Here is a 22,428-nt window from a genome sequence, read left to right as displayed (position 1 = left end):
TATCTATACATTTTTTTTTGGTTTGAAAATCTGAGTGAAATTTTTTATATTTTATTATAGATACTAAACTACAACTACAATTATAGAGAAATTCTTAATTTAATTTAATTTAAAAAAAATATATATATATATATATATATTGAATAATTGAAATATCTATAAGTTTTATATAAAATTTAAATTAAAACTGCATATTTATATAGTATCTGATGATGCCGAAAATATCACTAATAAGTCACACGGTCCTCGCGCACTTCAAACAGCACCTGCACAGCAAGAAGAAAGGACCTAGCAGAGAGCACCGGTGTGGTGCCGGCCAAATACCCTCCAAAGGTCAAGTCAGAACTATTCTCATAACTCTAGAGTGCTAGAGAGGGTAAATTACGCGTATCTTGGTTCGTGAGGGTGCTTGGGTTTTTATAGTAGTAGGGGTTGACCCATTTTCCTTGGAGTAGAAGTCTTTTCCTTATAGGGGTCTTCTTGGGCGTATTTTGCGGGATCCTTTCCATATAGGAATCCCTCTTAGGTTTCTCAAAACGTGGAGGGCAAGTCATTTCCTTATACACGCAAACGTAGTTAGCAAGCATTCTTTGACTAGTGCCGTCAGCTTACATTATGCCTTCAGTCTTCATCCCGTCAGCTTCAGGATCCCTTTAGCTTTATGATCCTGTCAGCCTTTGGATGCCTCTGGTGCCTCTCCCTACAACTCTCGCCCGTCGTCAGTCATTAAATGGGGGCTGACGGCTCAATAGATCCCGTCACCTATAAACCATCGGCTTATCTTTGGTGATCAATCTCTTTTATCCTTATTAGTTGCCCCATACTCCATATCTCCGTCACTTTTCATACTGACAGGTTATGGAGTTAACGTTTTTGTTGATTGTTATATTCTTTAAGGAGGCAAGAAAATTATTTACATGGGACTCCTCAAGCCGCCATGCATTTAATGCTTTGGACAGGTGGCGTGTTCTCATTGGCTTTGCTTTTGACGAGGGCATCGCTTCGTCTTCCACACCCTTCTATTCCATATATAAGTGGCACCTCCTCCTCATTTTCTCTATTTCATCCTTACTGATCTTCGAGAGAGAGAGACCGTCGCCTTTAATTTCGTCAACCCATCCTTTACTTCCATCAGCTTATCTGTTGCTATCCTTAAAGCCGTTCTTCTCTAGAAGGTCAACTTACCAGTAAGTTCTATTTCCTTTTCTCTTTCATTTTTGCTTATGCCTGAATAATTTTTTAGTGAGGACGTCACCTTAGGTACTTAAATCGGATCCGTCACTTGTAGGTAGTCAAATGTCAAGTGACGCGTCTTGTGAGGAGTCGTCAGTCCGCGAAGGAGCGGGCTACGACGAGGCCTTTGGTTCTGGTGATGAGTTAGAGGACTTCTCACCTTCATCAGAGAGGGAGACGTTGGCCCAATCTCCTGACGATGATGAGGGTTATACTGAGGCAGGTAATGATGAAGTAGAAGAGGGAAGAGGAGAGAATGGAAGTGACGGGCATTATGTTAATGTTGACGGGGATGACGTCGATGTTGACGGGGATGACGTCGATGTTGACGGGGATGATAGTGACGGTGATGAGGAATCCAATGGAGGGACCTCGAAGGGTCCAGGGGATAACGGTCTTTTTATTCTTCCAGAGGATTGGGCCGTCAACAAGTTTTTACCTATGATGAGTGATAAGGTTTTTAGGGAGTTGCGCGTCCGTTACCAAATTCTAGACCATATCCCGATCCGTCTCCCTACAGAGAATGAGAGATGTTACTCAGGGAGAACCGCTGACGTTGGCATGTATGATGCCATGTTTGTTGCGGGTCTGAGATTACTGCTAACGGCCCTACACCGTCAGCTAGCTGATTTTCTGGGTCTGTCCGTCACTTAAATCGCCCCAAATGCCTGGAGAACTTTCATAGGTACTGAAATCCTGTAGGGTCGACTTAGTGGAGGAAACCGTCAGCTTACCTTGGACGAATTCTTTTACTGCTACAGACCCCATCACATTGCCTCGTCTAAGGGGACATACCATTTTAATGCCCCAGAGAAAAGTTTGAGGCTAGTATCAGATATGCCAGATTCCAATAGGAACTGGAAAAGTAGGTTTTTCTTTGTTAAGGGGACGGATTGGGTTTGCCGTCAGGAGGAATGGGCGACGATGCCCCATGGTTATTTTGACAACACTTGGGCTTTTGTCAGGGATTCAGGTTAATCCTGTCAACCATGTTGCTTTCGTTTTGAAGTGACGCTACTAATATTCTTTCTCTTTTTTCTTTTCAGCTCATACTTGTCCCCACATAACCGACGAACAGGAGGAGTTCATCCGTCGGGTTCTGGAAATCCCTTTGGAGGAATGTAAGTGTAGGGATTTGATCACCCTTGACACTATTCATTTATACTGTGGGGGTCCAGAACCGTCAGCTGAAGCTCGAAAGTTGGACGAATTTTCTTGCTAACGTGAATAGATTTCTTATTAGCTCCGTCAGTCTACTCCTCCGTCTGTTGTTCTAACTTTTTAACTTTTTTTTTTTGCATAGAGATGGAATCTGCTAAACAGAGGGTAAGGGTTGCCACAGCTCGTCAGAAGGAGGAGAAAAGGGCAAAGGAGGCAGGGGGCAAATCTCGTCAACCCCTAAGACCGTTGCTAAGCTTGCAAAGAGGAAGCCTGACGGGAGTGACGACTGTCCGTCTAAGAAAGCCGCCGTCACTCCTGGGGATAGTGCTCTAAAGGAAAAATCCCCTCTTATGCCAAGCCATGGTGCGGGCAAGGGGGTAATGACTTCCTCAGGTCCCGTCAATGAGGGTCCCTACTGCCTCTTGACCCATAAGGACTACGCCGTCAGGGAGGTTGTATCCTTCATAAAACCGACGGACATAGGGCCTTGTGATTTATTGGGGACGGATGACTTAGGGGCGTCAGCCCTTTTTGATCTCACCAGGGTATGCTTGCTACCTTTTTATTGGTTTTATTTTATTTTGATAAACTCTGACTGACATCTGTTTCTCTTCTCAGGCCTTGGTGCACGTCAAGGCCCTTTAGGATCGTTGCGTCGCCAAGGAGGGAGTCGTCACCCGGGTCCGGAAGCATAATACAAATCTGATGAACGAACAGGAGTAGTACAAGGATGCCATCCGCACGCTAAACCAAGAGCTAAAGGAAGTTAGGGAAAAGCTGGCGGAGGCTAACCATCAGAATGAAAAGCTCCAGGGGGAGGTGACGGATCTAGGCCAAAAGGTGCAGACGGCTGAGGCTGACGCGGTTCAAGACTTTAAAGCGACACAATCGTTCATTGACTCTTGTGTTGAGTATTATGGCACTGGGTTTGATGATTGCCTTAAGCAAGTCGCGTCGGCATTCCCAGAGCTAGACCTGTCTGGAATTACAATGGGTGATGGAGATGACGGCTCCTCTGAGCCTAATCTTACTCCGGAGGCTGACGGTGTCATTGTTCTAGCCCAGCCTGCTGCAAACCCTCCTACTCCTGCTTCCAATACTCCGGCTGTGATTGTAGACGTTGAAAGTCAACAAGCTGACGGGAGGCCTACTGACGCTCCTGTTCCTTAGTTCTTTTTATTCGTATTTTAACCTTGTATTCTAATCATTTTGCAAACAGTCATTGTATTTTAATCATTTTGCAAACAATCGTTTAAGTGCCTGTTTGGTTTTCTCAGGTTTTTGTTTGTATACAGCTGCATTTATTACATGGCATGTTATTCCCGTCGCTTTCATATTTTTTAATCAGTGATTGTGCCAGACGAAGTCTTGGTAAACATTCCTGTCTGTTTTGGGAACCCCGTCAGTTTTTTGAACTACTTGGGAGACTCCGTCGGTATAGCCTTTCTACGACTTCTTATCTCGTCAGTTTCACGAGTTTTCCCCTTGGATTTTCGACCTTGTTCGTCATTGTTCAAGGTCCGTCAGCTTGGTTGCATTATCCAAGTAATGGCTCCGTCGCTTGTAGCCCATTGGCTTTGCAGCTTCGCCCGTCAATTGTCACCATTTTTATTATTTTACTTACTTTAATGTGGCCGTCAATTTTCTAATTTCCAGTCATCTTATGGACTTAATGTAAGCCCGTTGGTTCTACAATGACCCCATCCGTTTGGTGAGACCGTCAGCTTTTTAGTTTTAGTTTGTCATGGACTTGATGAGCTTGTCATCTTTGTAGGCTCGTTGGTTTTAGAACCTTGTCCATATGATGATAGCCTCATCTATTAGGTGGGACCGTCAGCTTTTTAGCTTTAGTCTGTCATGGGCTTGATGAGCTTGTCATCTTTTGTAGGCCCGTTGGTTTTAGAACCTTGTCTATATGATGATAGCCTCATCTATTAGGTGGGACCGTCAGCTTTTTAGCTTTAATTTGTCATGGGCTTGATGAGCTTGTCATCTTTTGTAGGCCCGTTGGTTTTAGAACCTTGTCCGTATGATGATAGTCTCATCTATTAGGTGAGGCCGTCAGCTTTTTAGTCCATGCGTTATGGACTTAGTCGTTTACTTCTGTTGTTCACTTTTGTGAACTTAGTCGTCCACTTTTTTGAATTTTAAACTGTAGATTTCTAAAATAGATACTTCAGCAATTTTGAATAAACTCCTTTTATTGCCATGCATTTGTAAATAAAAGTAGTTCTAAAACCAAATCCTGCCTTTTGGGCTTAAAATGAAAAAGAGGTATTGTTGCAAAAAACTAAAGTAAATGATAAAGCTGAGGAGTAAGACTAAAATTTGCTGAAATGTAAATAAAAAAGGTTGGTCTTCATGTTGCCGCTTCTACTGGTAATACTTTTGTAGGTGCTCGGTGTTCTATGGGTGTGGCAGCTTCTATCCGTCTAACGTCTCCAGGTGGTAAGTGTCTTTCCTCTGCCACGACGTAACTCGGTAAGGTCCTTCCCAATTGGGGCTGAGCTTCCCTTACGTAGGGTCCCTAGAGGCACCCATAACCTTTCTAAGAACGAGATCTCCAACTTGGAAGTCTCTGTGTCAGACCCGAGAGTTGTAGTGTTTAGCCATGCGGTCCTGGTACCTAGCGAGCCTTTGTTCTGCCGCCGCCCTGATTTCGTCCACTAGGTCGAGCTGTAGTCGCATTGCCTCGTCATTTTTGTTCTTGTCATGGTTGTGCACCCTGTAACTCGTGAGCCCAACTTCGGCCGGGATGACTGCTTCGCTTCCGTACGTTAGTCGGAACGGTGTCTCTCTTGTGGGTGTCCTTGCCGTCATCCTATATGCCCATAGTATGCTTGGCAATTCTTCAGGCCATATACCCTTTGCCCCCTCGAGCCGAGTCTTGATAATCTTGAGTAAGGATCGGTTCGTGATTTCGACCTGGCCATTAGCCTGAGGGTGGGCGAGGGAGGAGTAGTGGTTCTTTATTCCTAACTGTGAGCAAAAATCCCGGAAGGAGTCATTGTCGAATTGCCTCCCGTTGTCCGAGACAAAGAATCTAGGAATGCCAAACCTGCATATGATGCATCTCCAGACAAAGTTTCGTACGTTCTTCTCCATAATGGTGGCCAAAGCTTTAGCTTCCACCCACTTTGTAAAGTAGTCAATGCCCACTACCAGGAACTTCAGCTGTCGTACTGTTGTAGGGAATGGTCCCATAATATCTAACCCCCATTGTGCGAACGGCCATGGGGCCGTCATCGGGGTCAGCTCTTCGGTTGGTTGTCTAATAATACTGCTGAACCTTTGGCACTTGTCACAGGTCTTGACATAAGCCTCGGCGTCCTTCTGCATGGTGGGCCAATAGTACCCTGCTCGCACAAGCTTGTGCACTAATGACCTTGACCCTGAATGGTTTCCGCAGATTCCTTCGTGTACCTCCCTCATGACGTAGTCTGCTTCTTCCGTACCCAAGTATCTCAGATATGGACGGGAGAAGCCTCTTTTGTACAGGACGTCTTTTATTAAGACGAACCTTGCCGCCTGGACCTTCAGCTTTCTTGCAGCCTCCTTTCCGTCTGGTAACACCCTGTTTTTTAAGTATGAAATTAACAGCGCGGTCCAGCTACTGTCAGAGCCTATTTCCTGCACGTTGCTGGAATCTATTAGTGGCGAAAGCTGAACAAAAGAGAGTACATTACCAGGGATGACCATATGTTCTACTGAAGCGGCCTTTGCGAGGCGATCGGCTCGCTCGTCTTCTCCTCTGGAGATTTGGACGATTTTGGCTTCTAGGTCATCTACTCTTGCCCTTACTTGATCAAGGCACCTCTTCATCCTTTCGCCCTTACACTCGTAGTCTCCATTTATTTGGTTAGTAATGACCTGAGAGTCGTAGTATATGACTACCCTCGCAGCTCCTGCTGCTTTGGCGAGGTTGAGTCCTGCTATTAATGCTTCATACTCTGATTCATTGTTGGTAGCGGGGAAGTCGAGACGGACCATACATTCAACTGTATCTCCTTCGGGCGATAGTAGCACAATGCCAGCCCCTCCGGCTTTTCTGTTTGATGACTCGTCGGTATATATGCTCCAATGAGGGGACTCTTCTACCCCCTTGTCTTCGTCATGAGTGAATTCTGCTATGAAGTCTGTGACGATCTGTCCTTTGATGGCGATTCGTGGGCAGTACTGGATATCAAATTCGCTCAACTTTATAGCCCATAATGCCAGTCGACCCGCGGCCTCATTATTGCTCATCGCTCATCGCAAGGGCTTGTCAGTCAGGACGTTCACCGTATGGGCTTGAAAGTACGGTTTGAGCTTGCGGGCCGCCGTAACTAACGCAAAGGCAAGTTTCTCCATAGGTGGGTATCTTTCTTCGGCACCACGAAGCGCTCAGCTCGTGTAGTATACGGGCTTTTGTACTTTTTCTTCTTCTCTGACTAAGGCAGCGCTGATGGCTGCGGGGGAGACGACTAGATAGAGAAAAAGCTCTTTTCCTAGCTGTGATGGGCTCAGCAGTAGCAGGGAGGAGAGATAAGCCTTTAACTCCTCGAACGCCTGCTGACATTCGGCAGTCCACTTGAATGATCTCTTCAGCGTGCGAAAGAAGGGCAAAAATTTGTCCGTCGCTCTTGACACGAACCTATTTAGTGCTGCTATTTTCCCGTTGAGGCTTTGTACCTCCTTCACCCCAAAGGCGCATTTTCCTGGATTGAGCTTCATGTTGTAAGAACGAAGGGTGTTGAATGTTTCCTCGAGATCTTTCAAATGATCTTCCTCCCTTCGGCTTTTTACTAGCATGTTGTCAACGTAGACCTGGACATTCCTCCCAATTTGCTGCGCGAACATTTTGTTCATAAGTCTTTGGTATGTTACTAGCATGTTGCGTTCATAAGTCTTTGGGATCACTCTTCAGCTTTCCAGGGAACGTCAGAGCCTCCTCGTCCTTGATTTGCATTAGGACTTGATCTATCGGGGCGGTCAACGGAGTGAAGCTTGTGAATCTTCCCCCCAGGGGCTTAAGGCGCCTCTCATCCCTTCGGTCTCCCGTCCTTGCTTTCTTTCGGCCTTGGTCCTGCCGGGTGTCTTCCTGCCTTTCTCTTTTCTTGGGCCTCTCTTCTCGGGCTAACAGCATGTCTTCGGCGTTCATATACTTTGTGGCCCTGTAAAACACTTCCGACATGGTCTTTAGGTCGTTTTTATATAGGGAGAACAAAAACTTACCCTTCTTCAACCCATTCATGAATGCTGTGACAAGTATCTTATCGTCGGTTTCGTCGATCGAGAGTGCCTCCTTATTGAAGCGGGATATGTAGGCCCTCAACGTTTCCTCCTCTCGTTACTTGATACTCATCAAGCAAGCCGTAGACTTTTTGTACCGATGTCCTCCGATGAAGTGTGCAGTAAATTGAGCGCTTAGCTCCTTGAAGGTGCTGATGGAGTTGGGTGTCAGCCTGCTGAACCAAATTCTTGCCGCACCCTTCAGCATCGTAGGGAAGACCCTACACATGATCGCGTCTGCTACTCCTTGAAGGTGTATCAGGGTTTTAAAGGTCTCTAGGTGGTCTAGAGGGTCTCTGACTCCGTCATAACTATCTATCTGCGGCATGCGGAACTTACTTGGCAGAGGGAAAGAGTTGACGGGCGCAGTGAACGGTGAGTCAATTCAGTTAACGAGGTCGTCAAAATCGCTGGACACTCGTCCCTTGAGAGCGTTCATCATAACTTTCATTTGTTCCTTCATCGCTTGCATCTCTGCGATAATAGGTGGCGGAGCCGTATCTGCGAGGGAAGGGAGGCTCACGTTCTGATGCTCTGGTTTGCTTAGGGCGTTACTGGCCTGGGGTCCCTCTTGATTCCTTCTGTCAACGCTGGCTCCTTCTTGATCTGCTCCTTGGTTGTCCGGTGCTGCGTTTTTCTGGCGCAGCTGTTCTTCCAGGTCGCGATTTTGCCTGGTGAGGCATTCCACGGCAGCGATGAGAGTTTTAACTTGCTTCTCAAGGGCGGTCGTGGGTAGTTCCTCTTCTTGAATGTCGTTAGCGGTTGCCATTGAGCGGGTGAGCACCAAGCAACTTTTGTCCGGGAAGCGGTAATATGACTTTACACTACAACCTTCCCACAGACGGCGCCAACTGATGATGCCGAAAATATCACCAGTAAGCCACACGGTCCTCGCGCGCTCCAAACAGCACCTACACAGCAAAAAGAAAGGACCTAGCATAGAGCACCGGTATGGTGCCAGCCAAATACCCTTCGAAGGTCAAGTCAGAACTATTCTCACAACTCTAGAGTGTTAGAGAAGGTAAATTATGCGTACCTTGGTTCGTAAGGGTGCTTGGGTTTTTATAATAGTAGAGGTTGACCCATTTTCCTTGGAGTAGAAGTTTTTTCCTTATAGGAGTCTTCTTGGGCATATTTTGCAGGATCCTTTCCATATAGGAATCCCTCTTAGGTTTCTCAAAACGTGGAGGACAAGTCATTTTCTTATACACGCAAACGTGGTTAGTAAGCATTCTTTGACTAGTGCCGTCAGCTTACATTATACCTTCAGTCTTCATCTCGTCAGCTTCAAGATCCCTTCAGCTTTATGATCCCGTCAGCCTTTGGATGCCTCTGGTGTCTCTTCCAACAACTCTCGCCTGTCGTCAATCATTAAATGGGGGCTGACGGCTCAGTAGATCCCGTCACCTATAAACCGTCGGCTTATCTTTGGTGATCAATCTCTTTTATCCTTATCAGTATCAATGGTATATTTTTAATATTATTCACATGTTATGAGATAATTTTTGTTTAGTTGAAACTTTTATCTGCTTAAGCATTTGGATTTATTTTTGAAAAAATAACTTCGTTTACCACTCACAATATTAAGAAATTTGTGGAATCCACTAGATTTCTAGCATATAAAACAATTATTTGACACAAATAGCAAAGTATTACACCAATCAATAATTATTTTAAGAAATTATTGTTTCAAGACTCTTACTTTTGAGTCATAAACTAGAGGTTTTGTGCAAAATGGATTCAGAGGGTGATTCAAAATAGTAAGTTAGGAACGGTTTGAAAGAATTTAGAAAAGTAGCATCTCGAGTTTTTAAAACTCGAGATCCATCTTAAAACTCGAGTGCTAAAGACTCGCGTTCTGGGTGGGAAAATGCCACATAGATCTCGAGTCTTTAAGACTCGAGTTTTATGCAAAAAATTTCACCTATAGTGGCGTTTTTAAGCCTTACAGTGACGTTTTAAAGCCCTATAGCGGCGTTTTCCTGCAAAAAATTTTTCTAAGTACCAGGTTTAGGGTGCCCTATAGTGGCGTTTTTAATCCCTATAGTGACGTTTTAAAGCCATATAGCGGCGTTTTTTGCAATTTATGGAAATCGAGTCTTTAAAACTCGATTTTCAGCGCATTTATTTTTCTTCAAATCGAGACTTAAAAACTCGAGTTCCATCTGGAACTCGAGTTTTAGATACTCGAGATGTTATTTTTCAAAATTGTTTTGAAATATGACAATTAACTAAATTTTTTAATATTTATTGTTATTTTAAAAAAAAATTCCATAAACTATTACTTTGTCCCCTCTCGAGTATTAAGCAAAGGCATTGACTCCTTAATCCTGACCCAACAAAATATCTTAGTCCAGAGGGCCCAAAAACAGTTGTTATATCAAATTAATCAAGCCAACGCTGTTGTCTCTTTCAGAACATTTTGTTTTTTCCTGAGAATTGAAGCAAAAGTTTCTCACTCCTTTCCGTTGGATTCTCATAATCACAGATCCAACAACTACATTCTTATTTTTTCTCGAGAAAGAAAGAGTGAGAAAACAAAAACAAAATCAAAAGTGAAGAAAAAAAGAAATGGAGAAAATGAACCAGGCGTTGGAGAAGATGAAGATGATAGTGGGAATGGAAGTGGACGAAGAACAGCAAGAAGAAGAGAGTAGCAGCTCCTTCGCTTTCATGGATGACTTCAATCGCAACTGCACCTTGTCCACCAAACAGGTTCCATCCCTTTTTTTTTTTTTTTTTTTGAAGTCTAAAGCTCTAAACAATTATAAAGACTAAACCAAATTATGTGAATTGTGAAGAGAAAAAATTCAAGTTAAAAACATTGTGTCAAATTGCAAGTAAATTTTATTTATTTTGGTTATGAGATGAATCTGAAATTTAATTTGCATTTTAGACTAGTACGACCTAGTGTGGCAGAAACTTCTTCTGTTAAAAAATTAACCCTTATATTGTTTGCTAAGGGAAGTGACAATGTATGAGAATAATTAGAGGATTCAGGATTTGCCTTTTGATTTGAGAAGAACATGCATACTTACTTGTAGGTTCTAACTAGCTCAACCAATAAAGTCTCTTTTAGTTAAGTAAGAGATTTGGGGTTCAAACCTTGTAGACACCAATAACCAATTGGTGTCTTGTATTGATAATGAAGCGTGAATTACCAAAAGTTGTATGACAATCGAGTCGATTTGATGATTTAAGTTCATTACATACCTGGAGGTCCAGGACTGACTGGAATAGGGTTAGGTTATATTGAAAGTAGATGATCTTAAAGACTATTTGAAATTCAAAAGAACCGCGCAATTTTTGGGGGGGGGGGGGTGTCCTCCCCTTGCAGGAAAATAGCTGGTTCCTTCACTCATGGGGCATTTCTATGGTTGATTTTCCATGTGAAGTGGGTGTTCAATACAAGTTATGATTGGTTAGATCTGTGTTTTTTGTATCCTTTATTTTGGGAATTTTTCATGGGTATGTTTGTATGTTTTGTTTTCAGCTATATAGTTTCAGTTTAGTATCGACAAGCTTTTATTTTTAGAGTATTCCATGTTTTGCTGATTGACCTTTGAACATTTTCTATTCGTTGATAAGATTCTTTTGAATTTATTGATCTCACTCACTCTTCTCTCGGATTAAACAGAGGCTTTATGGTTTTGCCATATGCTTTGTTGCTGGTTTGACTTGTACACTCTTGGTAAGTTTTGAACATTTAGTTATTTCAGTTTAGATTTCTTTCTGGTTAGTTACTACTGATTATTTTGAATTATATATGTGCTTTGAGTGGAAAGTTAATGGAGGTGACTTCATTTGGTCCAAGCTATTCATTTATTACCTAATTAGGTTTTAGTTTACTAGTCTAATTAGGATTTGCTTTAGTTTTATTAGATAGTTAATCCATATAAGTAATAAGTTTTATTAGAAATAAGGAAACACTATACAGGATGTATACTAGATGTACATCACAACCAAGCGCTAAGTGTACAATGATCAAGAAACTCTAATAAGCTGGAGAAAGAAAGACTGCCTGATGCCAACAACCAAACAAAGTTATCAGAAAATGCAATTTCAGATCTTTTTTTTTTGATAAATAGAAAATGCAATTTCAGATCTAGAGTTGTCCGCTCATACCCTTCAAAGTTTTCTCAGAAAAAAGTTAAGATCTAGAGTCTATATAAGTGTGTTATTGTACTAAAATAAGAGGAAGTTGTTTTATAAAAAATATATTTAGTTTTTTGAGTATTGAGGCATGTAGGCTTCTATTTCCTCTTTTCTCCCTCTCTTTTCTTCTTTGTCTCAGGGTGTCATTTATAGATACTATTCATACAGCCCCTAACAACATAAATTTCTCTTTTTTCTTTCTCCCTTACAACCCCAAATCAAGACCTTCCTCTTACCTATCAAAATCAAATAGGCCCACATAGTTTCTCCACTAAATAGTCATCAAATAACTCATCAAAACCATTCTTTAATTATGAACACAAGTGCTGTCCATAATTTTCTAGCAAATTGTTTTCTTCAATAAAGAGTATTCTTGTCCTTTTTACCCATCTTATCAAAATCAAGTCAACTTTGAGCCCCAACCCATTCTTCTACATCTTTAAACTCTAGATCCAAAAATTCTCCTAACCCTCAACCCACAACATGCACACATGGATAAATTTCCCCAATGTACTATGTCAAAGTGCCATTTGAGTTAGAGATCATTAGCACACTTGAAATTTTGACTCGTAGTCATATGTATCTCAGCGCCAAGTGGAAAGGTTTATGATCATTCTGGTTCATTGAAGCATAGGAAGGTTAAAGTAATGATTAGTATCCTAATGTATTTATCATACATTTTTTACTTCTGTGACAATCTCTGAATTGAAAATTGGTAGCTCTGCTAAGCCAATTTATATTAAAAGGTAAGAGATATCTAACAAAGGGCTGGCCCTAGAAAGCAAGCCCAACAGTAAAATTTAAGCTTGCAAACAAGAAATGGTACAATGACCACACATGTCGGCAGAAAATGAGTGCTTTTGGTACAGTAAAAATTACCCAACCACTTGCAAAAGAGGCTGCTCAAGATAAAGGCAATAACCAATAAACGACATTTATACTTACTAAATTGAGATGTGTAAAAATCTAAGAAAATGAGACACGGAGGAATCCTTACTTATCAATAGAAAAATAAATAAAAATACGAGCAACAGTAGAATCTTCAATGAAATCCTTGACAGAGAGAACCAGTTAGCAAACAAAGCATGGTTGAGCATGCTTTTTAAGATAAATTAGTCATGACTATGAGCTCATTCTAATTGAGAGATCCATTTTCCTTTCATGCAATTTATAATGATTTTTTTTTTAAAGTCTCTTGATGCATAAAGTTTCTAAAGTATAGACTCTAGTTATGTGAAGGCATGAAACTAAGTTTATTTATTAAACAATGAGCTCTTGAGATGCTACAGCCCTACTTTTCTTGACTTTCTCCCGAGAAAATCCTAATTAAAATTTCAACCCATTGCCAAGATGCTTCAGCTTATATAAAGGCAAACCAAAGGAAGAAATAGATAAATAAAATAAATTTTTGGAGCACTAAATTTAGTTTTTACGAACAAAAGTGTCACATATTTGGGGAATTGGAGCAACTGGGATAGATGGAAAGGAAATTACCCTTTTCTGCAAAATCTGGTTCATCCAAATGTATCTAACTAGAAAAACTTCATAGATTCAATAGTCTGCCAATAATTGCCTTTTTTTTTTTTATAGGTAATAATTCCTTCATTCAATATACATTTACCAGTTGTCAAGGTTCTTAGGAGAGATACACATCTTAACAAACACCTAATAAGCCACCTTTCGAAAATGCATCTAAGATACTTAGGATCTCCTAGAAATTTCTATACTCAACTAAATTACCAAAATACCCTTATATTTCTGGAGTTACTGAAATTACTGTTTTGACCCTGAATACAGAACTTAAATTTTTGTAACTAGGGCTTTAGAACCACTCGATATATACTTCAATTGGACTTCACATGTGGACCAAATAAAATCAATCTTGAATAGACAAATTTGCAGAGCAGTAATTAGTTAATCTTCCATGTCTGCATCACACTTTCTCCTCTCTTAAGAATGGGTGGAGGGTGGGGACTTAGGTTCAAAACCCATTGGGTGTATAACTTACAGACATCATGTGCAACTTTAACTTATTACTTTTTCACTTAGCAAAGAAAGAAAAAGGTATTACTCTTTCAAATAGATTCATAGCTGCATTCACTTGATCAGATTAGAAAATTTAGTTGGCATAAGTAACATGGTAGTCCTTGAATCATATCTAATACACCATGTCTCACTTCATGTATGCTTTTTAGTGGGGTAGCTCTGAAAAATTTTATAATGGATTACTCACAATTGGAAAAGGTATGTTGTTTCACAGTTTTGCTAGAACTTGAGGTTTAGTCACTGAGAAAGAGCTACTTTTGCATGAGTTAGAAATAAGAAAAATCTTAATACTTTCATGAGGATAGGACCGAGTTTAATGCACATATTCTTCGAGGGAATCAACCTCCAATAGTATCTCAAAGAGAACTAATCACTGTATTATTCTTCAATGAATTACACAATACAATCAGTTTAGTCTTATACTCTACAGACTAGCAAGAGTACAACAAATTACAGCTTATTCACTCAACTAACCAAGTACAAGCTTCTAATACATGTCTTAACCAACTATAACCAACTCTGTACCAGTATTTACTGTGCAAAGAATACTGCAGTAATGTATTGTACTGGAGCCTTAACAGTTTTTTCCCCCTTTCCATGCAACAGTCGATGCTTGTATTCTTCAACCCAATCAAGTTTGGAATGACATTCACAATGGGCAATCTTCTTTCACTTGGAAGGTGTGTTTCTAGATTTGTAAGTTGTATGCCCCATTTTGCTATTTTCAAATTAAATAATTAGGTGGCCATGCATGTTTCTTTCTTTCTTTATTTTATTTTATTATTTCTGCCTGAGGGTGGTGGGATTGAATATGGTATTTGTACTTAATGTGGATGAGATCATGTGAATTGTTTTGGTTTTTTCATTTATTTTGGCTCTACGGATGGTCCAAACCTGATATCTTCCAATTTCCATTAAAGTATCAGATGAATCTTTTGAGCTTATACAACTTCAAATGCTTGTCTTTAAATAAATGGTATAGAAAATAAAGGAGTAGAGAAAGGCTATTGGTCATTTCATGCATGGTCTTAAATTTAGGTTTTTCTATTCACCTGTGTTTCAGATTTGAAATGTTGTGATTTCATTCCTGGTTTAAATGTAATCTCACGGTTCCAGAGCATTTTTCTTTGTCCAAATTGATATGAGAGCTTTAGTTATTTTTCCACTGAATGTAGGCAGTCTTTTTTAAGAGATGAATTTCTTCAGCTCTTCTTCTTGTTCTTCTTTTGTTCCCGAATTTGCCACGTAGTGCTGGCATCCTGTTATATATTCAGATAATTGTATTGTTACTTGTGTCGATTTTTTTAATTCAGCCTTCTGAAATAAATTAGGCATGTAGCTATTTCTTTTCTTTTCTTTTTTTTTTTTCTTTTCATACTTACTCTCTATGGCTATTTTGTGTCTTTGGATGCTAAGCTGGACTCGTTTGTTTGGCAGCACAGCATTTCTCATTGGCCCTAAGAGACAAGTGACAATGATGCTTGACCCTGTTCGTATATATGCCACAGCCTTATACCTTGCAAGTATGATAATTGCCTTGTTTTGTGCTCTCTATGTAAGTTGCACAGTGGCCATTTTGTTAGTCTTGTTGTTTCTAATCCCCCCCCCCCCCCCTTTCCCCTCTTTTTAGAGTCATTCTAAAGGTGTTTTTTATTTTCTTGGGTATTGAAACAGGTTCATAACAAGTTATTGACACTTTTGGCAATTATTTTAGAGTTTGGTGCGCTAATTTGGTATGTCAAGATGCTGCATTCTTTCTCATTATGCCTCTTGTCTATCCAATCTCATTCTTATGTATGGAGTTGAGATCAACATAAATTTCATGTGGCATATTGTATGGTGGAAAAATTTAATTAACAAAATTGAATCACTAGCAAAACAAAATGATGATAAAAATTCATACAAGAACGAGGTCAATTTCTTAGGTTTTGAAATGCATCTTCTCTATAGATTGTTGAGTGAAAATAAACTTATTAGGCATGCTACAAAAAGCAAATTACCAATTTGGATGACTTGCAAAATTGATATTGTGGCATATCCTTCTTCACAAGTGTGGGTGCAGGGTAAGGTTGTCGTTTATTAAAAAAAAAAAAGAAACCTTTAGAGGGTCTAACAAGTGACAAAAGTTTTGAACTCAGTGTTTACAGCGTAATGATATCACAACTGAATCTTGTGCTCTGCTATAGCTGATTTTTCTTTATAGAATGTGTGCTGAATTTTTTAGTATTCTGGAGCTTGTATGGTTTTTGCCATGCTCACACCATTTGATTGCACCATCACCTGAATCTTGTGCTTGGCAGCATGTTGATATTGATAGTCTATTATAGTTGATTTCTCTGTAGAATGTGTGCAAAGGTTTTCTGTATACTGGAGTTGTATACTGTTTGCCTTGCCCACTCCATCAATTTCACTGTTTGTGTCCAACAAACAAATGAATTCCCATATTGGCCTAAACCAATAAGTTTCAAGTTGTCAAAAGGGAGTTGGCTTTAATTTTGAATGCTCAATTGAGATAAGAAAATAGCTTAAATCAGCTGACTCCCTACTTATTTCATGGTTATATATGCCAGATCTCATAAAGAAATGGAAAGCTATTATGTTCTTTCGTACTCCTTCAGAGATGTGCTACTTCTCTTTTCATCTTTGTCATTGTTGCACCATGTTATTTATTTATTTTTCCATTCTGTCATGTGATTAACAGGTATAGCTTGAGCTACATTCCCTTTGCGAGGTCCATGGTTTCAAAGGTCATGGTAGCTTGTTTTGACACAGAGTTTTAGGCTAATACAGTAAGAAACTACTATTGATGTACCCTTGAAGTGCTTCGGACATTATTACCATTTATACATGTTATTGAACTATGGAGTCTTGTTGAACAAAAAAACAATAACCGAGTCTTTTCACCTAGGCTGTTGAACTGTGTCTAAACCCAACTAATTGAACTGGAATTTTGTCTTTGTGAGCTGAAATTGTGGTGATCCTATGCAAATCTGTAATTATATCTTTACGTTTCTTCTATTTCTTCCATCTTATTCCCATTTTTGTTTGGGTCAAAATCTTTCAATTATTTCCCAAACTTCCTGTGGTTGCAACTATTTGTTGTGCTGGTGTGCAATTAATATTACGTATCTCAATGTTGTAGTTGTTTCTCACTAACACAGCTAATAAATATGTAAGCAACTAATTTTTGTATCTGTTGTTGTTGCTGTATTAGTGCTGAATATCAATTTTAATACACTATACTAACCAGAAATCGAAACCTAAAGGCGCACATAAACAAGTTCATCTATTCCAGCCTAATTTTGGCAGCCGATGATGCATTTTCGGATGGAAGCATTGCTGAGCACTTGCACATTCTGGTGGAGATGGGCTCAAATATTTTGCAGACCTGTGAAATTTATCACATGTTATTCAAGGAAAGAAATTCATAATTTCATTATGCATGAACCATCACCATTGAATGATTAAGGTGTGTCCTAAGGGTATACGTTAACTAGACTACTTTTTTTTTTTTTTTTTTTAAATTCTAAACCATAAAGAGTTCATTGTTATTCCTTCCAGTAACTTTTATCTCACGTGTTTAATTAACTGGTACTATTTCCTTTTTCCTTTTGGGAATTTGAACCTTAGACGTATCTATTAAAAACACTAGAAGGTGTCAGTTGGCTACTGTAGGGACAGAGGCCCAAGATCATACAATAGGCCTTGGGTCCCGTATGGAAAATTCGACCACATCCAAGGAGAAGGCGTGGGTGCCAAAAGGGCTCCCGGCCCAATTCTTGTGGGCCTGAAGATGTTTAAAGGGCGGTCTGAGGAGAAATGTCTCCTCAGACGTACCAAATATGGTTGAAACATGCACTCTGCCTGCTAGAAGGATCCACCCCAACGAGCATTAGTAACAAGGATGAGTCCCACAAGCCCGTAAGAAGGAAGAAAGCATAGGATGCCAAGGGTGAGGCTGCAGCTGCCACATTAAATGCATGACAGTTACTTTTTTGGCCGCATTAATGTGGAGAGGACTTGTAAACAGTGTTGTCTTGGCTACCACAACTCATAGAAAGATGGGGGGATGTCCGATGGGACAGGCACTCAAGTGAAGATCCAGATGATCAACAAATGTAAGGCCCTGATGACTTCAAGAGGGCTATATAAGAGAGGGGAGTTCCCATGAAGAGGGGGACAGAGAAAAAAGGAACTTAGAAGAGAAGAACAGTGTTAGAACCATAGCTTTTGAGCAGTGATCGAAATACATCCTCCACGTCTCCTCGGACTGAATATCTAATGGACATGAAGGGGATTTTCTTACTTTCAATTGTATTATGGCCCACTTTTAGCTTGTATACACTTCGTTAAGGCCTAGTTCTGTAACCCACCTTCTATAAATTCATTGTTTCGGGCTCCTTGGGACAGAACCCAATACCTGTTGGGCCTGGGTCTTGAATTGTGACCCTACAATTGGCGTCGTTTGTGTGGAGAACTTGTGCCTCAACAAGTGAGACCGTTAGAGATGGAAGGATCAGGTCCGCGTCAAATGGGACACACAGACTCCCAACAGCAGGACAACTTTTTGAACCTCGAACGGGAGAGAGATCAAGACAAGCGACGAGAGGGTAGCGTAAAAATCTCCGACACGAGCAGAAGTCGCTTGAAAAGGAAATGTCATGCATCCCAAAAGCGGGACGATAATAGGGCTCTACAGTAAGAAATCAACGACTTGAAGAAGAAGTTGCGCCGAGCGCAGCGAAGGCGTCCTTCCCCCAGTCCGGACACCAACGATAAGGAGGACAATGAGTACAAGCGAAGATCGAGAACCCCACCAAGTGAAACCTTTTCTTATGAGGACGAGTAACCTCACAAACGTGGCCACAAAAGCCCGTCTTACAAGGGCCTAGCAAACGACGCCATGAGTAAGGCCCTGGACCGCATCTCTCAGTCACCCTTCACGCGAAGGATAGAGGGGGCTGAGCTTCCTCGGCGGTTCCACCAACCCACTTTTGCCATATATAATGGTCAGACGGACCCCGTAGAGCACGCAAGCCAGTTTAATCAGAGGATGGCCGTCCATTCCAAGGACGAGGCATTGATGTGCAAAGTGTTTCCGTCCAGTTTGGGACCCATGGTGATGAGATGGTTTGACAGCCTCAAGCCAAACTCCATCAATTCTTTTAAGCAGCTAACACAGTCTTTCGGTGCTCGCTTCATAACGAGCAGCAGAGATGTATAACGAGATAGAGGGAAATTACGATGACGTCGCCATCAGCACATTCAAGAAAGACCTGCCAACAGAGCACGGTTTAAGAAAGTCCTTGACAGGAAAATCGGTCACCAACGTGTGCCAACTCATGGACCGAATCGACAAGTACAAGAGAGTCGAAGAGGACCAATAGACGGGAAAGGGCAAGGCGAAGGTTGTCCCTCAGGAGAGGAGGGACTTCAAGTCGGACTAATTTAACAACAGTAACTGGTCGAGAAGGGATTACTCAGAATAGTCTGGATCTACCGGGGTACAGGCAGTCCATGCTGTGTTTCGGGAACCATTACATAAGATCTTAGAGAAGGTCAAGAACGAATCATTCTTTCAATGGCCAAGTAGGATGGCAGGCGACCCTGCAAAGCGCAACCAGAACCTATATTGCGAATATCACCAAGAACCAGGCCACACCACCGATGACTGCAGAAATTTGAAAAACAACTTGGACCGGTTGGTCCGAGAGGGAAAGCTAAGACACTTCTTGTATCATCCTGTTGGACGACAGGAGCAGACAAGCATCGAGGCAAGGCAAAGCACATTGAGACCGCCCATTGGCATGATAAATGTCATTCTTGCCGGTTCAGGAAGAACCGGCTCCCATCCTTTCAGAGTGATGTCGGTGGCCTGACTCCCCATGGAAGCTGACGACCGGGAGTTTAAGAGGGCCAAAAGGATGGCCTCGCCCATACTCGGATTCTCGGATGAGGACAAAGCTGGAACCATCCAACCCCACGACGATGCTCTAGTCGTCACACTCAGGATTGGGGGATATGACGTGAGGAGGGTGCTAGTTGACCAGGGCAGTGCCATGGAGGTAATGTACCCCGACTTGTATAAGGGGCTGAAGCTACGACCAGAAGACCTGACGGCATATGACTCCCCTTTGGTGAGTTTCGAAAGGAAAACTGTTACTCCGAAAGGCCAGATTAGGCTGCCTATACAAACAGGCTCGGACATAGTGGAGGTGGACTTCATAGTGGTGGACGCATATTCGCCCTACACTGCCATTGTAGCTAGACTGTGGCTTCATGCCCTAGGAGCTGTATCATCAACCGTACACCAAAAAGTGAAGTACCCGTCGGAGGGTCAAGTCAAAGAAGTGATAGGGGACCAAGCCATGGCCCGGCAATGCATGGTGTCCGCCATCTCACGACAACCGCGTACTAAGCCCTCTACCTCTACCGAGAATGGTTTATAGCAATTAACAACCCCGGCCTTGGCCTCGGGTAGTGGGGGACCCGCCGAAGAGGCGAGTTGTGAGGATTGGAAAAAGTTCTTGTGGGCTCCAATCCAGAAAGATTTTTCCAGGTCGGCTCGGAATTGCCGCCCCAAGAAAAGGAAAAGCTGATTGATTTTCTCAGAAAAAATGTGGACATGTTTGCATGGGATGCCTACGAGACTCCGGGGGTCCATCCGAATTTCATCTGCCACCATCTTAACATTAGTCCGGCCGTGACACCTAAGAAACAACCTCCTCGAAGACCGTCGATAGAGCATGCGGATGCGGTAAGGGAGGAGGTGATGAAATTAAAGAAAGCAGGGGCTATCAAAGCAGGTGATGAAATTAGGTACATGCCCCGCACCGCTGTGAAGGGCCAAGTCCTCGCGAATCTGGTAGCTGAGTTTGTCGAACCCTTACCAGAAGAAGGGAGAAGGGCACTGAGCACAGACGGAAAAATGGTTGGCACAGTCTCTCAACAAGAGCCCATTTGTTAGAAAGCATACGTTGACGGTGCGGCCAATCAAAGGGGCTCCGAGGTGGGGCTCGTCCTGATTTCCCCCGAGAGGATTACCATCGAAAAATCGCTAAGACTGGGTTTCTCGGCCACGAATAACAAGTCAGAATATGAGGCCCTGTTGGAAGGAATGTCTATGGTCAAGAAACTGGGCAGGAAATCTATAAACGTGTTCTCGGACTCAAGACTTGTTGTAGGACAAATAAATGGAGAATTGGAGGCAAGGGATGAAAGAATGCAAAAGTACCTCGTCCAAGTTAAGCGCTTGTGAGCGCGTTTTAACTTTTTCAGCCTAATGCATGTATCCAGGAGCGGAAACACCCATGCTAATTCTCTTGCCACGTTAGCCACCTCCTCGGTGCAATGCCTACCTCGGGTTATACTCGTGGAAGATCTACACAGACCCTCGGTGGTGAAAGCTGGGATGATGCATGTTCACAGCGTCAGGGCAGGGTCTAGCTGGATGGATCCTTTAATGTTGTTTTTAAAGGAGGATACCTTACCCGAAGAGAAGAGCGAGGCCGACAAGATTTGAAGAAAGGCTTTTCGATTCTGGTTGTCCGAGGACTTGAAACTGTATAAGCGCTCATTTTTAGGACCGTACTTGCTATACGTACACTCAGATGCCACGGAGCTTATCCTAGAGGAATTGCACGAAGAAATTTGTGGGAGCCATACCGGGGGTAGATCCCTGTCCCATAAAGTCATAACCCAAGGTTATTGGTGGCCGAGCATGCAGAAAGAGGCGCACGAATACATGAAGAAGTATGACCAATGCTAGAGGTTCGCCCCAAATATACATCAACCAAGCGGGACCCTTAATCCGCTGTCCAGCCCTTGGCCGTTCGCACAATGGGGCTTGGATATTCTAGGACCATTTCCCAAAGCAGTGGGAACAAAAGGTTCCTTCTCGTCGGCACTGATTATTTCACAAAATGGGTCGAAGCTGAGCCACTAGCAAACATTAGAGACGTAGATGCCAAGAAGTTTATTTGGAAGAACATCGTTACCAGGTTTGGAGTCCCTCACACCCTAATCTCGGACAACGGTCTCCAATTCGATAGCAAGGCTTTCAGAAGGTATTGCGGCGAGCTGGGAATTGCGAATAGATACTCCACACCGGCTTACCCACAAGGGAATAGGTAAGCCGAAGCTGTCAACAAAGTCATAGTAAATGGGTTGAAGAAGAGGTTAGATGACGCGAAAGGGAGATGGGTAGAAGAATTGCCCCATGTCTTGTGGACGTACCGCACCACGCCGCGCAGATCGACAGGGGAGACCCCCTTTTCGATGACCTATGGAGCCGAGGTTGTCATCCCTCTAAAAACAAACTTTCCAATGTTGAAGACCAGCACATTCTGTCCTAATGTTAACAACGGGCTATTGGAAAAAAGCTTAGACCTCATCGAGGAAAGAAGGGAAAGAGCAATGGTCCAACTCGCCTACTACCAACATAAACTTAAACAAGGTTATGATGCCAAGGTGAAGCTAAGACCACTAGCACTTGGGGACCTGGTATTAAGAAAAGTCCTGGGCACTGTAAGAAATCCCGCGTGGGGAAAGCTCGAACCAAAT

The 22,428-nt window shown here is 42.1% G+C and overlaps 1 protein-coding gene across 2 annotated transcripts; it reads left to right on the top strand.

Moving 5' to 3' along the window:
• The first annotated feature begins 9,970 nt into the window (after positions 1 to 9,970).
• Positions 9,971 to 17,026, top strand: LOC115966052 (vesicle transport protein SFT2B). Of its 2 annotated transcripts, XM_031085389.1 has the most exons (6): positions 9,971 to 10,380; positions 11,303 to 11,356; positions 14,473 to 14,546; positions 15,304 to 15,421; positions 15,541 to 15,599; positions 16,568 to 17,026. In XM_031085389.1, exons 1-6 carry the CDS (start codon positions 10,237 to 10,239, stop codon positions 16,644 to 16,646), a joined length of 528 nt encoding a protein of 175 aa, XP_030941249.1. In that variant the 5' UTR covers positions 9,971 to 10,236; the 3' UTR covers positions 16,647 to 17,026. The 2 variants fall into 2 exon arrangements, with proteins under 2 accessions (XP_030941249.1, XP_030941250.1); XM_031085390.1 differs by lacking the exon at positions 11,303 to 11,356 and having other exon boundaries at positions 10,035 to 10,380.
• Positions 17,027 to 22,428: the final 5,402 nt, after the last annotated feature.

Source organism: Quercus lobata, chromosome 10 (genome assembly GCF_001633185.2).
Source record: "Quercus lobata isolate SW786 chromosome 10, ValleyOak3.0 Primary Assembly, whole genome shotgun sequence".
In the NCBI taxonomy this organism is placed as follows: Eukaryota; Viridiplantae; Streptophyta; class Magnoliopsida; order Fagales; family Fagaceae; genus Quercus; species Quercus lobata.
Note: the sequence above shows the minus strand (reverse complement) of the source record. Positions and strands in the feature narration are given on the sequence as shown.